The 14,897-nt window shown below is 35.6% G+C and overlaps 1 protein-coding gene across 4 annotated transcripts in view; it reads left to right on the top strand.

Annotated features, from left to right (window-relative positions):
* The window catches only part of TCERG1 (transcription elongation regulator 1), a 66,313-nt gene that overhangs the window by 26,323 nt on the left and 25,093 nt on the right, over positions 1 to 14,897 (top strand). For 2 of the 4 annotated variants that reach the window (XM_021708417.1, XM_021708414.1), the window contains 6 exons: positions 1,372 to 1,532; positions 3,905 to 3,961; positions 4,080 to 4,146; positions 5,195 to 5,245; positions 6,628 to 6,763; positions 7,545 to 7,634. In XM_021708417.1, the coding sequence (XP_021564092.1) occupies positions 1,372 to 1,532; positions 3,905 to 3,961; positions 4,080 to 4,146; positions 5,195 to 5,245; positions 6,628 to 6,763; positions 7,545 to 7,634 (562 nt within the window). The remainder of the gene's footprint in view (positions 1 to 1,371; positions 1,533 to 3,904; positions 3,962 to 4,079; positions 4,147 to 5,194; positions 5,246 to 6,627; positions 6,764 to 7,544; positions 7,635 to 14,897) is intronic. The other 2 variants (XM_008050321.2, XM_008050316.2) reach the window with 1 other exon arrangement.

Here is a 14,897-nt window from a genome sequence, read left to right as displayed (position 1 = left end):
GCAGCCTCGACCTGCTGGGCTTCAGCGATCCTTCCACCTCAGCCTTCCGAGTAGCCAGAATTACAGGCACGCGCTACCACACCCGGCTAGTTTTTTTTTTATTTATTGTAGAGATGAGGTCTCACCTGCCCAGGCGGGTCTCGAACCCGCGGGCTCAGGCAATCCACTCACCTCAGCCTCCCAAAGGCTCAGGATTACAGGCTGAGCCACCGAACCCGGCTCGTTATTAACTTTTGATTATCTAGCTATAAAGATCTGGTTTCTATTGGAATTTTAGCTGACTGTGCTACAGCCACCATGCCACTCTGCAAGCAGAGATCACCCTAGAGTAGAGCTCTGAGGGGAAAGAAATGGGAAATTTACTCCCTTGCAGTTTCTTCTCTAAATTTGGACTGTCTTTCACACTAGTTTTTGTTGTTGTTTTTTTATGACTGTATAATGTCTACATGTGCTTTTTTTTTTTTTTTTTTAAAGTTTAAGTTTTCCATTTGTAACTAACAAGACCAGTGGGCTGTATTGGGCAATGGTGTATGATATTCTAGCGCAATTGGTACTTCCTTTTACTTTTTATTACAGATATGGTTAGATCTTAAAGTCCTTATAGAAGGTTGTATTTGAGTATATAATTTTGGTTTGTTAACAGTGTTAAGAACTATTATATAATATGCAGTGCTATGTCTAGTCTTTTGCTTTAGAACTATTTAATAGCCGTATTACTAGTTGCCATTAAACTCATTCTTTGTGATAGCTTAAAATTTACTGGTCAAATTGAGTGTACCTTACCAAGTTCCTGAGTACTCTGTACTCTGATCACAAATTGCTTTGCTTTTCCTGGATTCCTCCATATGTTGAACTGCTGTTTTTAACCTTAGTCATTCCACTCTCTTCTGTTTTGAGCACCATGTTTGGTTCTCTGTACATAACTGCTGGTAATAACGTATCCTGACTGAGCTCAGTGGCTCAGCCTGTAACCCCAACTAACCCCGGCACTTGGAAGACTGAGGTGAGTGAATTGCCTGAGCCCACGGGTTCGAGACTAACCAGGGCAATTTGGCAAGACCTCATCTCTACAATAAATAGAAAGTTAGCTGGCCATGGTAGTGTGTGCCTGTAGTTCCAGTTCCTTGGAAGGCTGAGGCAGAAGGATCACTGGAGCCCCAGCAGGTCGATGCTGGGGTGGCTGTGAGTATACCCCTGCCCTTCAGCCTGGGCAACAGAATGAGACTCCAACTCAAAAAAAAAAGGAAAGGAAAGAAAAAGAAATGTATTCTTCACTACCCTCTTCTCCCCACTTTTGACAGGTTGACAGTAGACTTAGTTATAAAATATGTTTGGTGACATAAGAAAATGACGCTTTGTGTCAATTCTTAGGTGTGTTGTTTGGACTGGTGATGAGCGGGTCTTCTTTTATAATCCCACCACTCGCCTTTCTATGTGGGACCGACCTGATGATCTGATTGGAAGGGCAGATGTTGACAAAATTATTCAGGAGCCCCCTCATAAAAAAGGAATGGAAGAATTGAAAAAACTAAGTAAGTTGTAAATCAGTAACTTGTCCACTAATTTTACCACTCTTGTAACCCTTTGTACCCAGAGACATCTCGTGGATCACATATCTCCAATTCAACTGCACTTTTTTACAATATATTGAAAAACTAATGATTTCATATTAAATAGTATGGTGTTGGAGCCAATTATTTTATTGTAATGATATTTGGCTTATAGTGGAATTTTGACATTGAGGAACTTATTTATGACAAATCAAAATTTTATGTCTATTTTTCTAATGTGTGGTAATGTGTGGAAAACAGTCACTGACATGCAATGCTTGTTGATACATGTTGTGTAATTATAATTTGTCTGACATCTTCCACCTGGTGTTTTTCTGTTTGAGCAGACAGTGCAGTGTCATGTTCTTTCTCCTACATTAATAATATGCAATTTATTTTCCTGTCTGTTGTTCGAAGACGATGTGGAAGGATGAACTTGTGATTCCTGAAAACCACTTCTGAAAACCACGTCTTAACTGATCGATCAGAACCTTGACACATTTCAAGTGGGACATAGGTTTTTCATTGGTTTTGAGTGGAAAACTTCAAGGAAGCATACATTTTTGAAAAATTTGCGCTTATATAAGTTTGTCCTGTATAATCGCCAACTATCTCTTTTTGTCTCCTGAGAGGGGACATCCAAGTGCAAAGGGCTAATATTTTGATAGAAAACATAAGGGCCATTTAGAAACACTTGATTTTTCAAGGAATATAAGATTTTATGAAAGAAAAAATAGACTGCTATACTGATTTGAATGAAATAGAGATTCAAAAATATAAAGAGAATTTAGATAAGATTGTGCTTTGTAAAATATGTATGTTTTTAACTTACTGTCCTCAGGATTTTCAGTTAGTCTAAAAAATGTTGATATTGTTGCTGCTTGCTTGATGGTTGTTAATACCACTAAGACTGTCTTCAGAGACCCTACCAGCATCTTTTGAGATTAGTAATATGTTTTTTTGAGATTTAAAAAAAAGTACAGAATATTTTTAAAATATTTTTTTACTAAAATTTTGTAAAATACAGAAATGCAAAATTTTGTAAAAATTTGAAATCTTAGTCTTTTCATCTAGATGATAGTCTTTGTTCTTGAGGATACAGACACCTAAATCTTACTAAGTGAATATCATGTAGCCCTTTGCACTTGGAATTATCTCATGAATCACCTACCAGCAACCCGACCACACATTGTTATGAAATAGTGAAAAATCAATTACTTCATATTCAGTATTATAGCATTTTAACCAATTATTTTGTTGTAATGATATGAAACTTATCATGGAATTTTGGACATTGAGGAACTTATTTATGACAGAAAATTAAAAATTCTATATCTCATACTTTTCTAACATGGTAACATGTGAAACAGTCACCAGCAGGCATTGCAGGTTCATTGATACATGTTGTGCAATAGTATTTTGTTTGATGTCTTCCACCTGGCATTTTTCCTTTTGAGCAGACAGTGCAGTCTAATTTTTTTCCTCCCACATTAATATGTAATTTATTGTCCAATCTGTGCACCATGTGAAAGCACTTCACACATTCTCTTTCTATATAACACCAACTGATTTTTTAAAATGTATATCTCATATGTATTCTATCTTTTTATTTGCTTTTTGTGCAATTTTATTGGAAAACTTCAAGGAAACATGTTTTTGAAAAATTTGCGCTAGCATAAGTTTGTCCTGTATGATTGTAATTTTTTATTGGTAATTTGCCCTTATATTGATGATTGTGTTTTTATAGCACCTCAGCTCCCACGTAGTATAGAAACAAGATGAGTGGATCATTTAATACTTCTAATGAAACAAATCCTAGCATATCATTTATAGTGATTGAGAAGTTTTCGAGGATGTATATATGTGGTACTGATATGTTTGGCTTACAAGTAATTTCCAAATTAGTGCAACTTTGCACTAGTTGTACTAGGACCCCTTTTAGCAATATTTGTATTATAGGTGTGATAGTAATAATATTTCACAGCTATAGTATTGAATACTGAGAAAATATGCTATCTGCGTTTGTTTTTAATGATTCTTTAAAAATATCTGTTTCACTCGTTTGATAACTACATTAATATACATCATAAAAGGTGCTGTAATTCCTGAATCAAGAAAGTTTTATATATTTGTAAATAGAAAGTTTGGGCAAGCAACATTTCAAAATGAAATGAAAATTTAATATAAAGAGAAGATAAATAGAGGAAGTATAGGATTTTTTTGCTTTGTTTAATGTTTTATGAAGGAATGACAGCTGAGAGGTAAATGTTTTACACAAACAGGAATTTTTTAAATAACAGTTTGTGAAATATATGGGTATAACTATTCATAACTATTTCAAATGTTTTTGCCAGGGCACCCGACCCCGACAATGCTGTCCATCCAAAAGTGGCAGTTCTCTATGAGTGCAAGTGAGTGATTTAACTATAAATGGTAGTGAACTAACTATAAATACTATTAAAGCAAGTTCTACTAGTGATTAGCAGAAGGATTCATGCCTGAATATTTTAATTAAATTTTGTTTTACAGTTAAAGAAGAACAAGAATTAATGGAAGAAATTAATGAAGATGAGCCTGTTAAAGCAAAAAAACGGAAGTGAGTAATACATGTAGTTTGTAATTCAGGTAGATTTTACCTTTTAAAAGTTGATTAGGTAATAATCAGTTTGTGATTGGAAGGTACAGGTAATATGAATGTTGCTAGAAATAATTATTTTAGGCCTGATATTATCTAGCTTTGTTTTACAGTGTAGAAAATGTGTGCCTTCTGTTGCTAGATTTGTAAAAGATTTAGTTACTCAAATATGTATTATGAAGTCAGGTGACATTTTTGGAATTGATTAATTTTTTTGAAAAATCGAGTAGATGTGAATTTTATATAAGTTGTTTCCTTTCTAGTATAGATCCCAACAGATCCCATGCCAGAGATCTCATAAAAACAGATACAGACTTTTTATATTCTTGTGACTTGAGTCTCTGGTCATTACTCCCTGGTGAGGAGTGAACCCATGAGCTTAGAAAGTGCTCTGAGAGAGACTGCTAGAAGTAGGAGCATTACCTTGACCAGTTCTCTGAGTTTGGTAAAATGTAGATGTTGCTTATTATGGTGGGGAGGGTGGAAGGGTGGGGTACAGGGTGTGTGTGGGGGGCGGGGTGGAGAATGGGACCATTATTTAGCAGCAAAAAGAAAAGTTTGAAGACATTGTTAGGATCCGGTTAATCATAGTCCTTATCTGAAAAGGACAGATTGAATGCAGCCAAATTGTGGCGAGGAAATCAGTAAGACAATCCCTATAAAGGGTAGTTCTTTTTAAGAATTTGTTTATTGGAACAACATTAAATAAATTAAGATATTAAAGAATCACCTATAATCTGTCACTGTTACACAGCTGTTCTCATTTACACAATTGACTTTTTAGTTTTTGACCAAATGTATGAGTATTTTTAGTTATGACTTACTGATTTTGTGTTCTTTTAAAAAATTTTAGAATAAGACATTTGTTTTCTTAATTCTTATAAATGACTGTATTCATTCTGTTTGTGTACCATAATTTTGGATGTTCCTGCGATGTTAAACTTTTAGGTTGTTTTTAATTGTTTGTTCTTATAGACAACTCTGTAAGGTTTTTAACTGCTTTTATCAGGAGAATGTCAAAGAAGTCCTTTATGTGGATTGCCCGAGCTTCTCTATTTAGGTACAAAGCTAAAAGCCTATTTTTCCTGGCTTAGTTTTTCTTTTATTTCTTTTATTGAGATAGATAGTGATAGTTTGTATTGTGACATTTTCATTTAGTATAATTCTATTAAGGTTATTTGTTTTTATTAGTTATTATATTTCTTGGATGTCTTCTAACTCTTTAACTATCTAAATAGTTCTTAAATAAATTATTATAAGAGGGTGTATTGTTTGGCAAATTGCTTTTACCTGTTTGTTTTGTGCATATCTTAGGTCACAGACTATCTCGCTAAGTTCCTGCAGGTTACGGACTATGTCTTCTATTTCTTTTGTTTCATTCCCTAAGTTGCTAATTACCTCTCACATGGATTTGTGGGTTAGCCTTAGTTCCATAAATCTCCTGGGCTACCTATAGTTCCATGCTTTTAAATTTCCAGACATTCTGTTTTCCTAATTCCCTTAAGTTTGTTTAGGGAATATGAACCAATTTTATTAATATACTTAGCAAATCCTTTAAGAAGGAGACTCTGCTGAAATACACCCCAGGTATTATTGAAATACTTGTTTTTTGAATTATTCACATGGATGGACCTTTTCCATAGTACATTATGTTTGAGAGGTGACTTGATTTCATGCTTACAATCTCACTTGAGTACCACACAGCAACAGGGTTGCCCTTATCCCTGAGGCACATTTTTGGAGGAACAAGTAGTAGTTTAGTCATTGATGAGCAGTTCTATTTCATCTAACTACTCCTGGGCCCTTGTTGCTCTCTGGGACCTGTCCTTCAACTTAAATCTCAACTTATCACCCAGAAAGTGAGTAATAAAAATGTCAGGTAGGTAAGGTATATGTCTCACATATTCACTTGGCAAAGATTGCAGATATTTCAGTTTTATTTTCAAAATAAATGTTTGAGATTACTAAAATACCACTTAATACCAATTTTTTATGAGATTTTGAGCAATATTTTATGTATTTATAACTTAAAACATTTTAGAAAGTACTTTTTTCTATATTATTTCAGGAACTAAAAAAATTATATTCTGTGTTGTTTGATTCCAACACATAGAATTTTACTGCAGTGTTAGATGCCATTTTTTTTTTAAAACTATGGTAGTTAAACTTTTGTGTGTTATAGTGTCAGGGAAGACAGCACATTAAAGGTATATTTTTTTCCCAACATGTAGCCATTGTAACATCATTAGAAGCTCATTTTAAGTTTATTATTATAATGAAAGTTGCTTATCCCTTAGAGTTAATTTGAAACCCTCAATATAATGTTTTTGCCAAAAATATGCTGCTCAGTAGTGAGTCTTGAAAATTCCATTGATTTTAAGATTTAGTAAGATCTATTATTAATATTTTGTCCATTGATACCTTATATTTTATTTTTCATAGGAGAGATGATAATAAAGACATTGATTCAGAGAAAGAGGCTGCCATGGAAGCTGAAATTAAAGCTGCCCGAGAAAGGGCCATTGTCCCTCTGGAGGCTCGAATGAAGCAGTTCAAGGACATGCTGCTAGAGAGAGGGGTCAGAAAACAATCTTTGGGGGAGATATTTCTGTTTTGTATAAGTAATATAAATATGTCTTGCTAAAAGGTCACGTCTAAGGTTAGTGCTCATGTTGTAGGGGGGATAAGGGAGCCCTATCAAATTACTGTGCTTTTTTTTGAAACAGACATTTTCTTGGCTAATCATATCAAGTTTAACTAAATGCCATTTTACTGTCCTTTTAAGTACAAATAACATTTAACATTTATTGGTCATTAAATTTTGGTGAGTAATATAAGACGAGTATTAACATAACAGAATGGCGGACTGCTTGGGATAGGTAAAGTATATATTCTTCCTTTAATATCTTCAGAATGGCTTTTGGTTAAAGGAGAACTGATACTTTTCATGAGATTACTGTTAGAAAACCTTTTGGTTATATTCACAGATTCATTTGAATAAGTAAAAATGTTCATTTTTAAATCACATTCACAAGATTGGAGCAAGCATGGGAAATCAAAATGCAAATCTTCAAGGCTTTTCTGATGTACTGATTTTTAAAATGTCACACAGTAGTGGTTATTTTAATGAGTAATTAAGTGTGTGTTATTTCTATATAATACAGAAATGTTCAGAGCCAATTAGTGTGGAAACTTGCTATTGCTAGCTTCCCACTGCTTGTCATTTATTAGTGATGGAAACTTCATTGTGATTTTTATGTCTTCTTTATAAACAGATACCCTGTAGATTTCAAGAAAAATTATGACCTTTATTTTTTAGAGCAAACTTAATTATGAGGCAATACATTTTTATTTTAAAGGTGTCTGCTTTTTCAACATGGGAGAAGGAGTTGCACAAGATAGTTTTTGATCCTCGATACTTACTTCTCAATCCTAAAGAAAGAAAACAGGTAAAAGGAAAATGACATTATTTAAAAGATGTATAGCTCTTGCTAGCATAATTTTTTAAATCATAAGGAATAAAGTACCGTCTTTTTTTTTTGTAACACAGAACTTCAAGAACATAGTCTGGCATCTTAGAACACAATCATCTGTGTCTGTTGTGGATGTTTCTGTTTCAGAAATACTTGGATATTTTTACCTTTATGAACATGACTCTTTTTGTTTTACCAATTATTATATTATATTATATTACATTGTATTATATTATATAGATGTGGGGTACAAGTGAGGATTAACTACATAGGTAGATTGCTTGCAGGTGAAGTTTGAGCTTCCAACTGGCCCTCCTTTCCCTGGTAGTGGACCTGGTACCCTTTGTGTTGTCATGTGCTCCATACCTTTCTCCCTATCTCCCTCCCCTAGCAGTGCCCAGCGACTGCTGCTCTCTCCCTTGTATTCATATGATTATTGTTCAGGGCCCACTTATGAGTGAGGATATGCGGTATTCAGTTCTTGGTTTCTGTGATAGGTTACTTAGTATGATGGTCTCCAACTCCATTCAGTTTGCTTCATAGTTCATAATTTTTTGTTCTTTTTTTTTTTTTTGAGTTGGAGTCTCACTCAGTCGCCCAGACTGGAGTGCAGTGGCTGCTCCCGGCCACCGCAGCCTCGACCTGCTGGGCTCCAGTGATCCTTCCTTCTCAGCCTTCCAAGTAGCTGGAACTATAGACACGTGCTACCACGCCCGGCTAATTTTTTAAAATTTATTTATTGTTGTTCTTTATGGCTGCATAATACTCCATCGTGTATGTTATATGTGCCACACGTATTCTTTATCCAGTCCACTTTCGATCGGCAGTAGGGTTGGTTCCATGGTTTTGCTATTGTGAATAGTACAGTAATAAAAATGTGTACAGGTGTCTTTTTTATAGACCGATTTATGTTCCTCCGGGTATATTCCCAAGTTGCTGGATCGTATAGAAGGTCAGTTTTTAGTTCTTTTAGGAATTGCCACATGGTTTTCCATGGAGGTTGAACTAGTTTGCACTCCCACCAACATTGAAGTGTTCCCTTTTTCCCGCACCCATGCCAGCATCTGTTGTTTTTTGAGTTATTAGTAATAGCCATCCTTACTGGAGTTAGTTCGTATCTCTTGTAGTTTTGATTTGCATTTCTCTGATGATTAGTGAGGCTGAGCATTTTTTCATGTGTCTGTTGGCTGCTTGTATGTCCTGTTTTGAGAAGTATCTGTTTATGTTCTTTGCACACTTTTTAATGGGGTTGTTTGCTTTTTTTCCTTTCACTTTGTTTGAGTTCCTTGTGGATCCTAGTTGCTAGGCTTTTGTCAGATGTATAATTCGCAAATATTTTCTATTCTGTGGGTTGCCTCTTTACTAATGGTTTCTTTTGCGCTGCAGAAGCTTTTTTGGTGAGGTCCCGCTTATCTATCCTAGCTTTTATGGTATTTGCTCTTGGGGACTTGGTCAAGAATTCGTTGCCTGCTCTGATGTATATAAGGATGTTTCTGTGTTTTCTTCTAGGATTCTTATAGTTTGAGGTTTAGTATTCAGGTCCTTGATCGGTTTTTATTTGATTTTTGTATATGGTGATAGGTAGGGGTCCAGTTTCATTCTTCTGCATGTGGTTAGCCAGTTTTCCCAGCACCATTTTCTAAGTATGTTCTTCTTTCCCCAGTGATTGTTATTAATGACTTTGTCGAGGATCAGTTGGTTGAGAGACTGTGTTTTTGTTTCTGGATTCTCTGTCCTGTTTCATTGGTCTATGTGTCTATTCTTGTACCAGTATTGTTTTAGTTAGTGTAGCCTTGTAATAAAGTTTAAAGTCTAGAAATGTGATACCTCCCACTTTTGTCCTTTTGCTGAGGATTGTTTTGGCTTTTCATGGTCTTTTCTGTTTCCATATGAATTTCTGTATTGCTGTTTTCAGGTCTGAGAAAAATGATGTTGGTAATTTGATGAGTATTATATTGAATCTGGAGACTATCTTGGGTAGGATGGACTCTTGACGTTATTGATTCTTCCAATCCATGAACAAGGAATGTTTTTCCATTTTTTGGTGTCATCTTTGATTTCTTTGAGCTGTGTTTTCTAGTTCTCGATGTAAAGGTCTTTGACTTCTCTGGTTAGGTGGATGCCAAGGTATATCTTTTTGTGTGTGTGGCTATTGTGAATGGGATTGTGCTTTTTATTTGGTTATCTCTCTGCTTGTTGCTTACGTATAGTAATGCAACTGTCTTTTGCACATTGATTTTTGTACTCCGAAACTTTACCAAAGTCATTTATCAGTACGAGGAGGCTTTTGACAGACTCCCTTGGGTTTTCAAGGTGTGCAGAAGCATAGTCTGCAAAGAGGGATAGCTTAACTTCCTCTTTTCATATTTGGATACCCCTGATTTCCTTCTCTTGCCTGATTGCTCTGACTAGAACTTCCAGCACTATGTTGAACAGGAGGGGTAAGAGTGGGCATCCTTGTTCTCGTTCTCAGGGTAAATGTTTCCAACTCCTATTCATTGAGGAAAGTGTGGGCTGTGGGTTTATCATAGGTGGCTCTTATTATTTTGAGGAATGTTTCTCCTATGCCTAGGTGTTAAAGAGTTTTGATCAAGAAGTGATGCTGGATTTTGTTGAATGCTTTTTCTGTATCTAATGATATAATCATGTGGTTCTTGTTTTTAATTGTGTTAATGTTGGATTACGTGTATGGTCTTGCGGATGTTGAATCAACTCCGCGTCCCAGGAATGAAGCCCACCTGTTTTTGGTGGATAATGTTTAAGATGTACTGTAGGGTCGGGCGTGGTGGCTCAAGCCTGTAATCCCAGCACTTTGGGAGGTGCATGTGAGAGGATTGCCTAGCCCACAGGTTCAAGAACAGCCTTGAAGCAACTTGGCGAGACCTCAGCTCTACAATAAATCAAAAAATTAGCTGCGTGTGGTAGCAGTGCCTGTAGTTCCAGCAACTTGGAAGGCTGAGGCAGAAGGATTGTCTGGGCCCAGCAGGTTGACGCTGGGTTGGCCATGAGCGTGCCACTGCACTCCAGCCTGGGTGATAGAGTGAGACTCCAACTCAAAAAAAAAAAGAAAAAGGTCTATTGTAGGATCTGATTTGATTTGATTTGTTAGCCTCTTACTGAGAATTTTTGCGTCTATGTTCATTAAGGAAATTGGCCTATAATTATCTTTCTTTTTTGGGTCTTTTCCAGGTTTGGGTATCAGTGTGATGTTAAAAATGATTTGGGAAGAATTTCATCTTTTTTGACTGCCTTGAATACTTTTGATAAGATTGGGATCAGATCCTCATATGTCTTATATGCCAGCTGGGAAGCCATATGGTCCAGGGCTTTTTTTGGTGGGGAGATTTCTTATGACCGCGTCGATTTCCTGGATTGATATTGGTTTGTTTAGAGTTTCAGTTTCTTTGTGTTTCAGCCTTGGGAGGTTGTGTATGTGGAAAGTCCTCCATTTCCTTTATGTTTTCAAGTTTATTTGCATACAGATTTACATAGTAATCTCTGATAATCTTTAGAATTTCTTTGGGGTCAGTTGTGACTTTACCTTTTGCATTTCCAATTGTATTTATTTGGACTTTCTCTGTTTTTTAGTCAGTCTCATCAGGAGTCTATCAATCTTATTAATCCTTTCAAAGAACCAGCTTTTTGTCGTGTTAATTTTTTTTCTATGATATTTTTGTCTTCTGTGTCCTGCAGTTGTGATATTATCTTGGTGATCTGGATTCTTCTGCTGAAGTTAGGATTTTGATGATCTTGCCTTTCTAGCTCCCTTAGGTATGATCTTTCTTGTTACTTATGATCTTTCTCTTTTCTTGATGTGTGCATGCATTTTCCTCTTAACACTGCTTTCATGGAATTCTAGAGATTCTGATAAAATGTGTCTTTGTTTTCATTTACTTCTAGGAGTCTTTTTATTTCTTTCTTGATTTTTGTGTTGACCCAGAAGTCATTCAGTAGTATGTTGTTTAGTGTTCGTGTCTTTGTGTGCTTTGGGGGAGATCTTGTTGATGGTGATATTTATTTTCATTCCACTGTGATTTGAGAAGATGCATGGTATTTTTTCAATCTTTTGAAAATTGTTTATGTGTGTTTTATGTCCAAGAATGTGGTTGATCTTGGAGTAGAATGTATATTCTGTAGTTGTTGGGTGAGGTTATGTAGATGTCTGCTAAGTACATTTGGTCGAGTGTTGAGTTGAGGTTCTGGATCTCTGTATTGATATTTTGCCTCTGTCATGTTTCTAAAGCTGTTAGTGGGGTACTGACATTTCTAGCTATGATTGTGTGAGAGTCAGTGTCCTCTCTTACTTAGTGGTTATTTTATAAAATCTGATGCTCCTGTGTTGGGTGCACATATGTTTAGGATGAATATTTATTGCTGGTGGATTGAGCCTTTTATCATTATGTAGTGTCTTGCTGTGTCCTTTTTAACTTTTGAAGGTTTAAAGTTTGCTTTGCCTGATATCAGAATAGCTACCCCTGCTCTTTTCTGTTTCCCATTTGCTTGGAAAGGCCATTTTCCAGCCTTTAACTTTGAAACCATGGTTGTCCTTTGCAGTGAAATGAGTTTCCTGGAGGCAGCAGAATGTTGTATCATATTTCTTTATCCAGTCTGCCACTCTATGCCTCTTCAGTGGTGCATTCAGTTCATTCATGTTCAAATTAATTGTTGAAATGTGAAAGTTTATCCCTGTCATAGGACTTTTAGGGAGTTGCTCTTCTTCCTTTTTTACTTTTTTATTTTATTTTATATTTTACTTTTTTATCTTATGTATTTTCATTTTTGTGAATGATCTGTATACTCTGTTAACTCTGTGCTTGCCTATACCTTTGTGTTGAATATGACTTTTTTTTTCTGTGTTCAGCACCTTCTTAAGCATCTCCTAAAGGGCTGGTCTGGAGGTGACATACTCTCTTAGGCATTGGATGTCTGGGAAAGATTTTAATTCTTCATCACTGATGAAGCTTAGCATTTCTATACAATAAACTAGCTGGAAAAGAAATCAAGAAGGCAATCCCATTTACATTAGCTACAAAAATATAAAATATGTAGAAATAAATTTAACCAAGGAGGTGAGAGATCTCTACAAGGAAAACTACAAAACACTGATGAAAGAAATTGAAGATGGAAAAACATAGTATTCTCATGGATCAGAAGAATCAGAATTGTTAAAATGATGCTACTACCCAAAGCAGTCTATAGATTTGATGCAATCTCTATCAGAATATTGACATTCTTGAGAAATTGGGGGAAAAAATCCTAAGATTTTTATGAAACCACAAAAGACCTTGAAAAGCCAAAGAAATGCTGAGCAAAAAGATCAGAGCTGAAGGTACCACACTACCATACCTCAAAATCAACACGATATGGGTCAAAGACCCCAGTGTACGACCTGAAATGATAAAACTACTAGAAGAAAACATAGAGAAATTGCTTCAGAACATTAGTTTGGGAAAAGATTTTATGAATAAGAGCTTAAAAATACAGACAACTAAAGCAAAATAAACAAATGGAATTATATTAAAAGCTTCTGCACAGCAAGGGAAACAATAAACAGAGTAGAGAGATATTTTATAGAATGGAAGAAAATATTTGCAAAGTACTCATCTGACAGGGGATTAATATCCAGAATATATAAGGAACTGAGACATCTCAACAGAAAAAAGAAAAAAAAACTGATTACAAAAATAGGCAAATGAGCTGAACAGATATTTATCAAAAGAAGACATAAATGGCCAACAAATATATGAATGTATTGTTAGTAGAAATGTAAACTAATACCGCCACTATGGAGAAGAGTATGGAGGTTTCTTTAAAAAGTATGATATATGAACCCGGGCTCGGTGGCTCAGCCTGTAATCCCACGCCTTTGGGAGGCTGAGGTGAGTGGATTGCCTGAGCCCGCGAGTTCAAGACCCGCCTGGGCAACTTGGCGAGACCTCATCTCTACAATAAATCAAGAAAAATTAGTGGTGCTACATGCCTGTAGTTCCAGCTACTTGGAAGGCTGAGGCGGAAGGATCGCCGGAGCCCAGCAGGTCGAGGTTGAGGTGGCTGGGAGCGGCCACTGCACTCCAGTCTGGGCGACAGAGTGAGACTCCAACTCAAAAAAAAAAAAAAAAAGTATGATATATGGTATACCAGTCCCACTACTAGGTATTTATTGAAAAGAAAGGACAACAAATCATTGTATCTAAGAGACATCATTGCACCCATATGTTTATTGCAGCGCTATTGACAATAACCAAGTTACGGAATCAGCCTAGGTATCCAATAGCAGATGAGTGGATAAAGAAAATGTGCGATTATATGCACAATGGGTACTCTTCAGCCGTAAAGAAGAATGAAATCCTGTCATTCACAGTAACATGGATGGAATTGGAGGAAATTATGTTAAATGAAATAAGTCAGGAACAGAAAGCTAAATACCGCATGTTCTCACTCATGGAAACTTTAAAAAGTTGGTGTCATAGAAGTAAAAAGTAGAACAGAGGATAAGAGGAACTGGGGTGGGTAGAGAGAAGAGGGAGGAGGAGAGGTTTGTTCAAGGTTACAAAATCACAGCTAGGTAGGAGAAATACGTTCTAGTATAGCACTGTAGAATGACAGTAGTTAACAATAATATATGGTTTCAAATAGCTACAGGGAGGATAGTGAACATTCCCAACACAAAGTAATGATAAATGTTTGAGATTATGGATATGCTAATTACCCTGTTCTCAGCACTATGCATTATATGTATTGAAACACTGCGTACCCTATGAATATGTACAATTATTTGTCAATTAAAAAAAAAAGCCTGCTCTTGAACCTTAGCAAAACATAAACATTTAAATATATTGTGTGCTATTTATAACTTTTCAATATTGACTGTTACAATATGGTGTACTATATTACCAACATAGTCATTTAGTATTGTCACTTCGCCATCTAGGCCACTGTTGACTGAATCGATGTCAAATTATAAATTGATATGAGACTCAAATATTGGAGACCCCGCAATTTTAGTAAAATTATATGTTAAGAAAAATATGCATATAGAAAAGACAATGAATGTACCATGTAATTATTTTGATGAAAAAAATTGAATATTCCCAGCACCATAGAAGCTGCCATGACGGCTTATACAATATAACCTTTTAATGTATATTTTTGCTTATACCCAAACTAAGCAGTGAACTTATCTAGGAATTATTTCTAAAACTTGCTCATTTTGATAGTATTTATTATAACATTTTGTTC

The sequence above is a fragment of the Carlito syrichta genome, unplaced genomic scaffold (genome assembly GCF_000164805.1).
Source record: "Carlito syrichta isolate Samal-C Ts95f unplaced genomic scaffold, Tarsius_syrichta-2.0.1 Scaffold59884, whole genome shotgun sequence".
Taxonomy (NCBI): Eukaryota; Metazoa; Chordata; class Mammalia; order Primates; family Tarsiidae; genus Carlito; species Carlito syrichta.
Note: the sequence above shows the minus strand (reverse complement) of the source record. Positions and strands in the feature narration are given on the sequence as shown.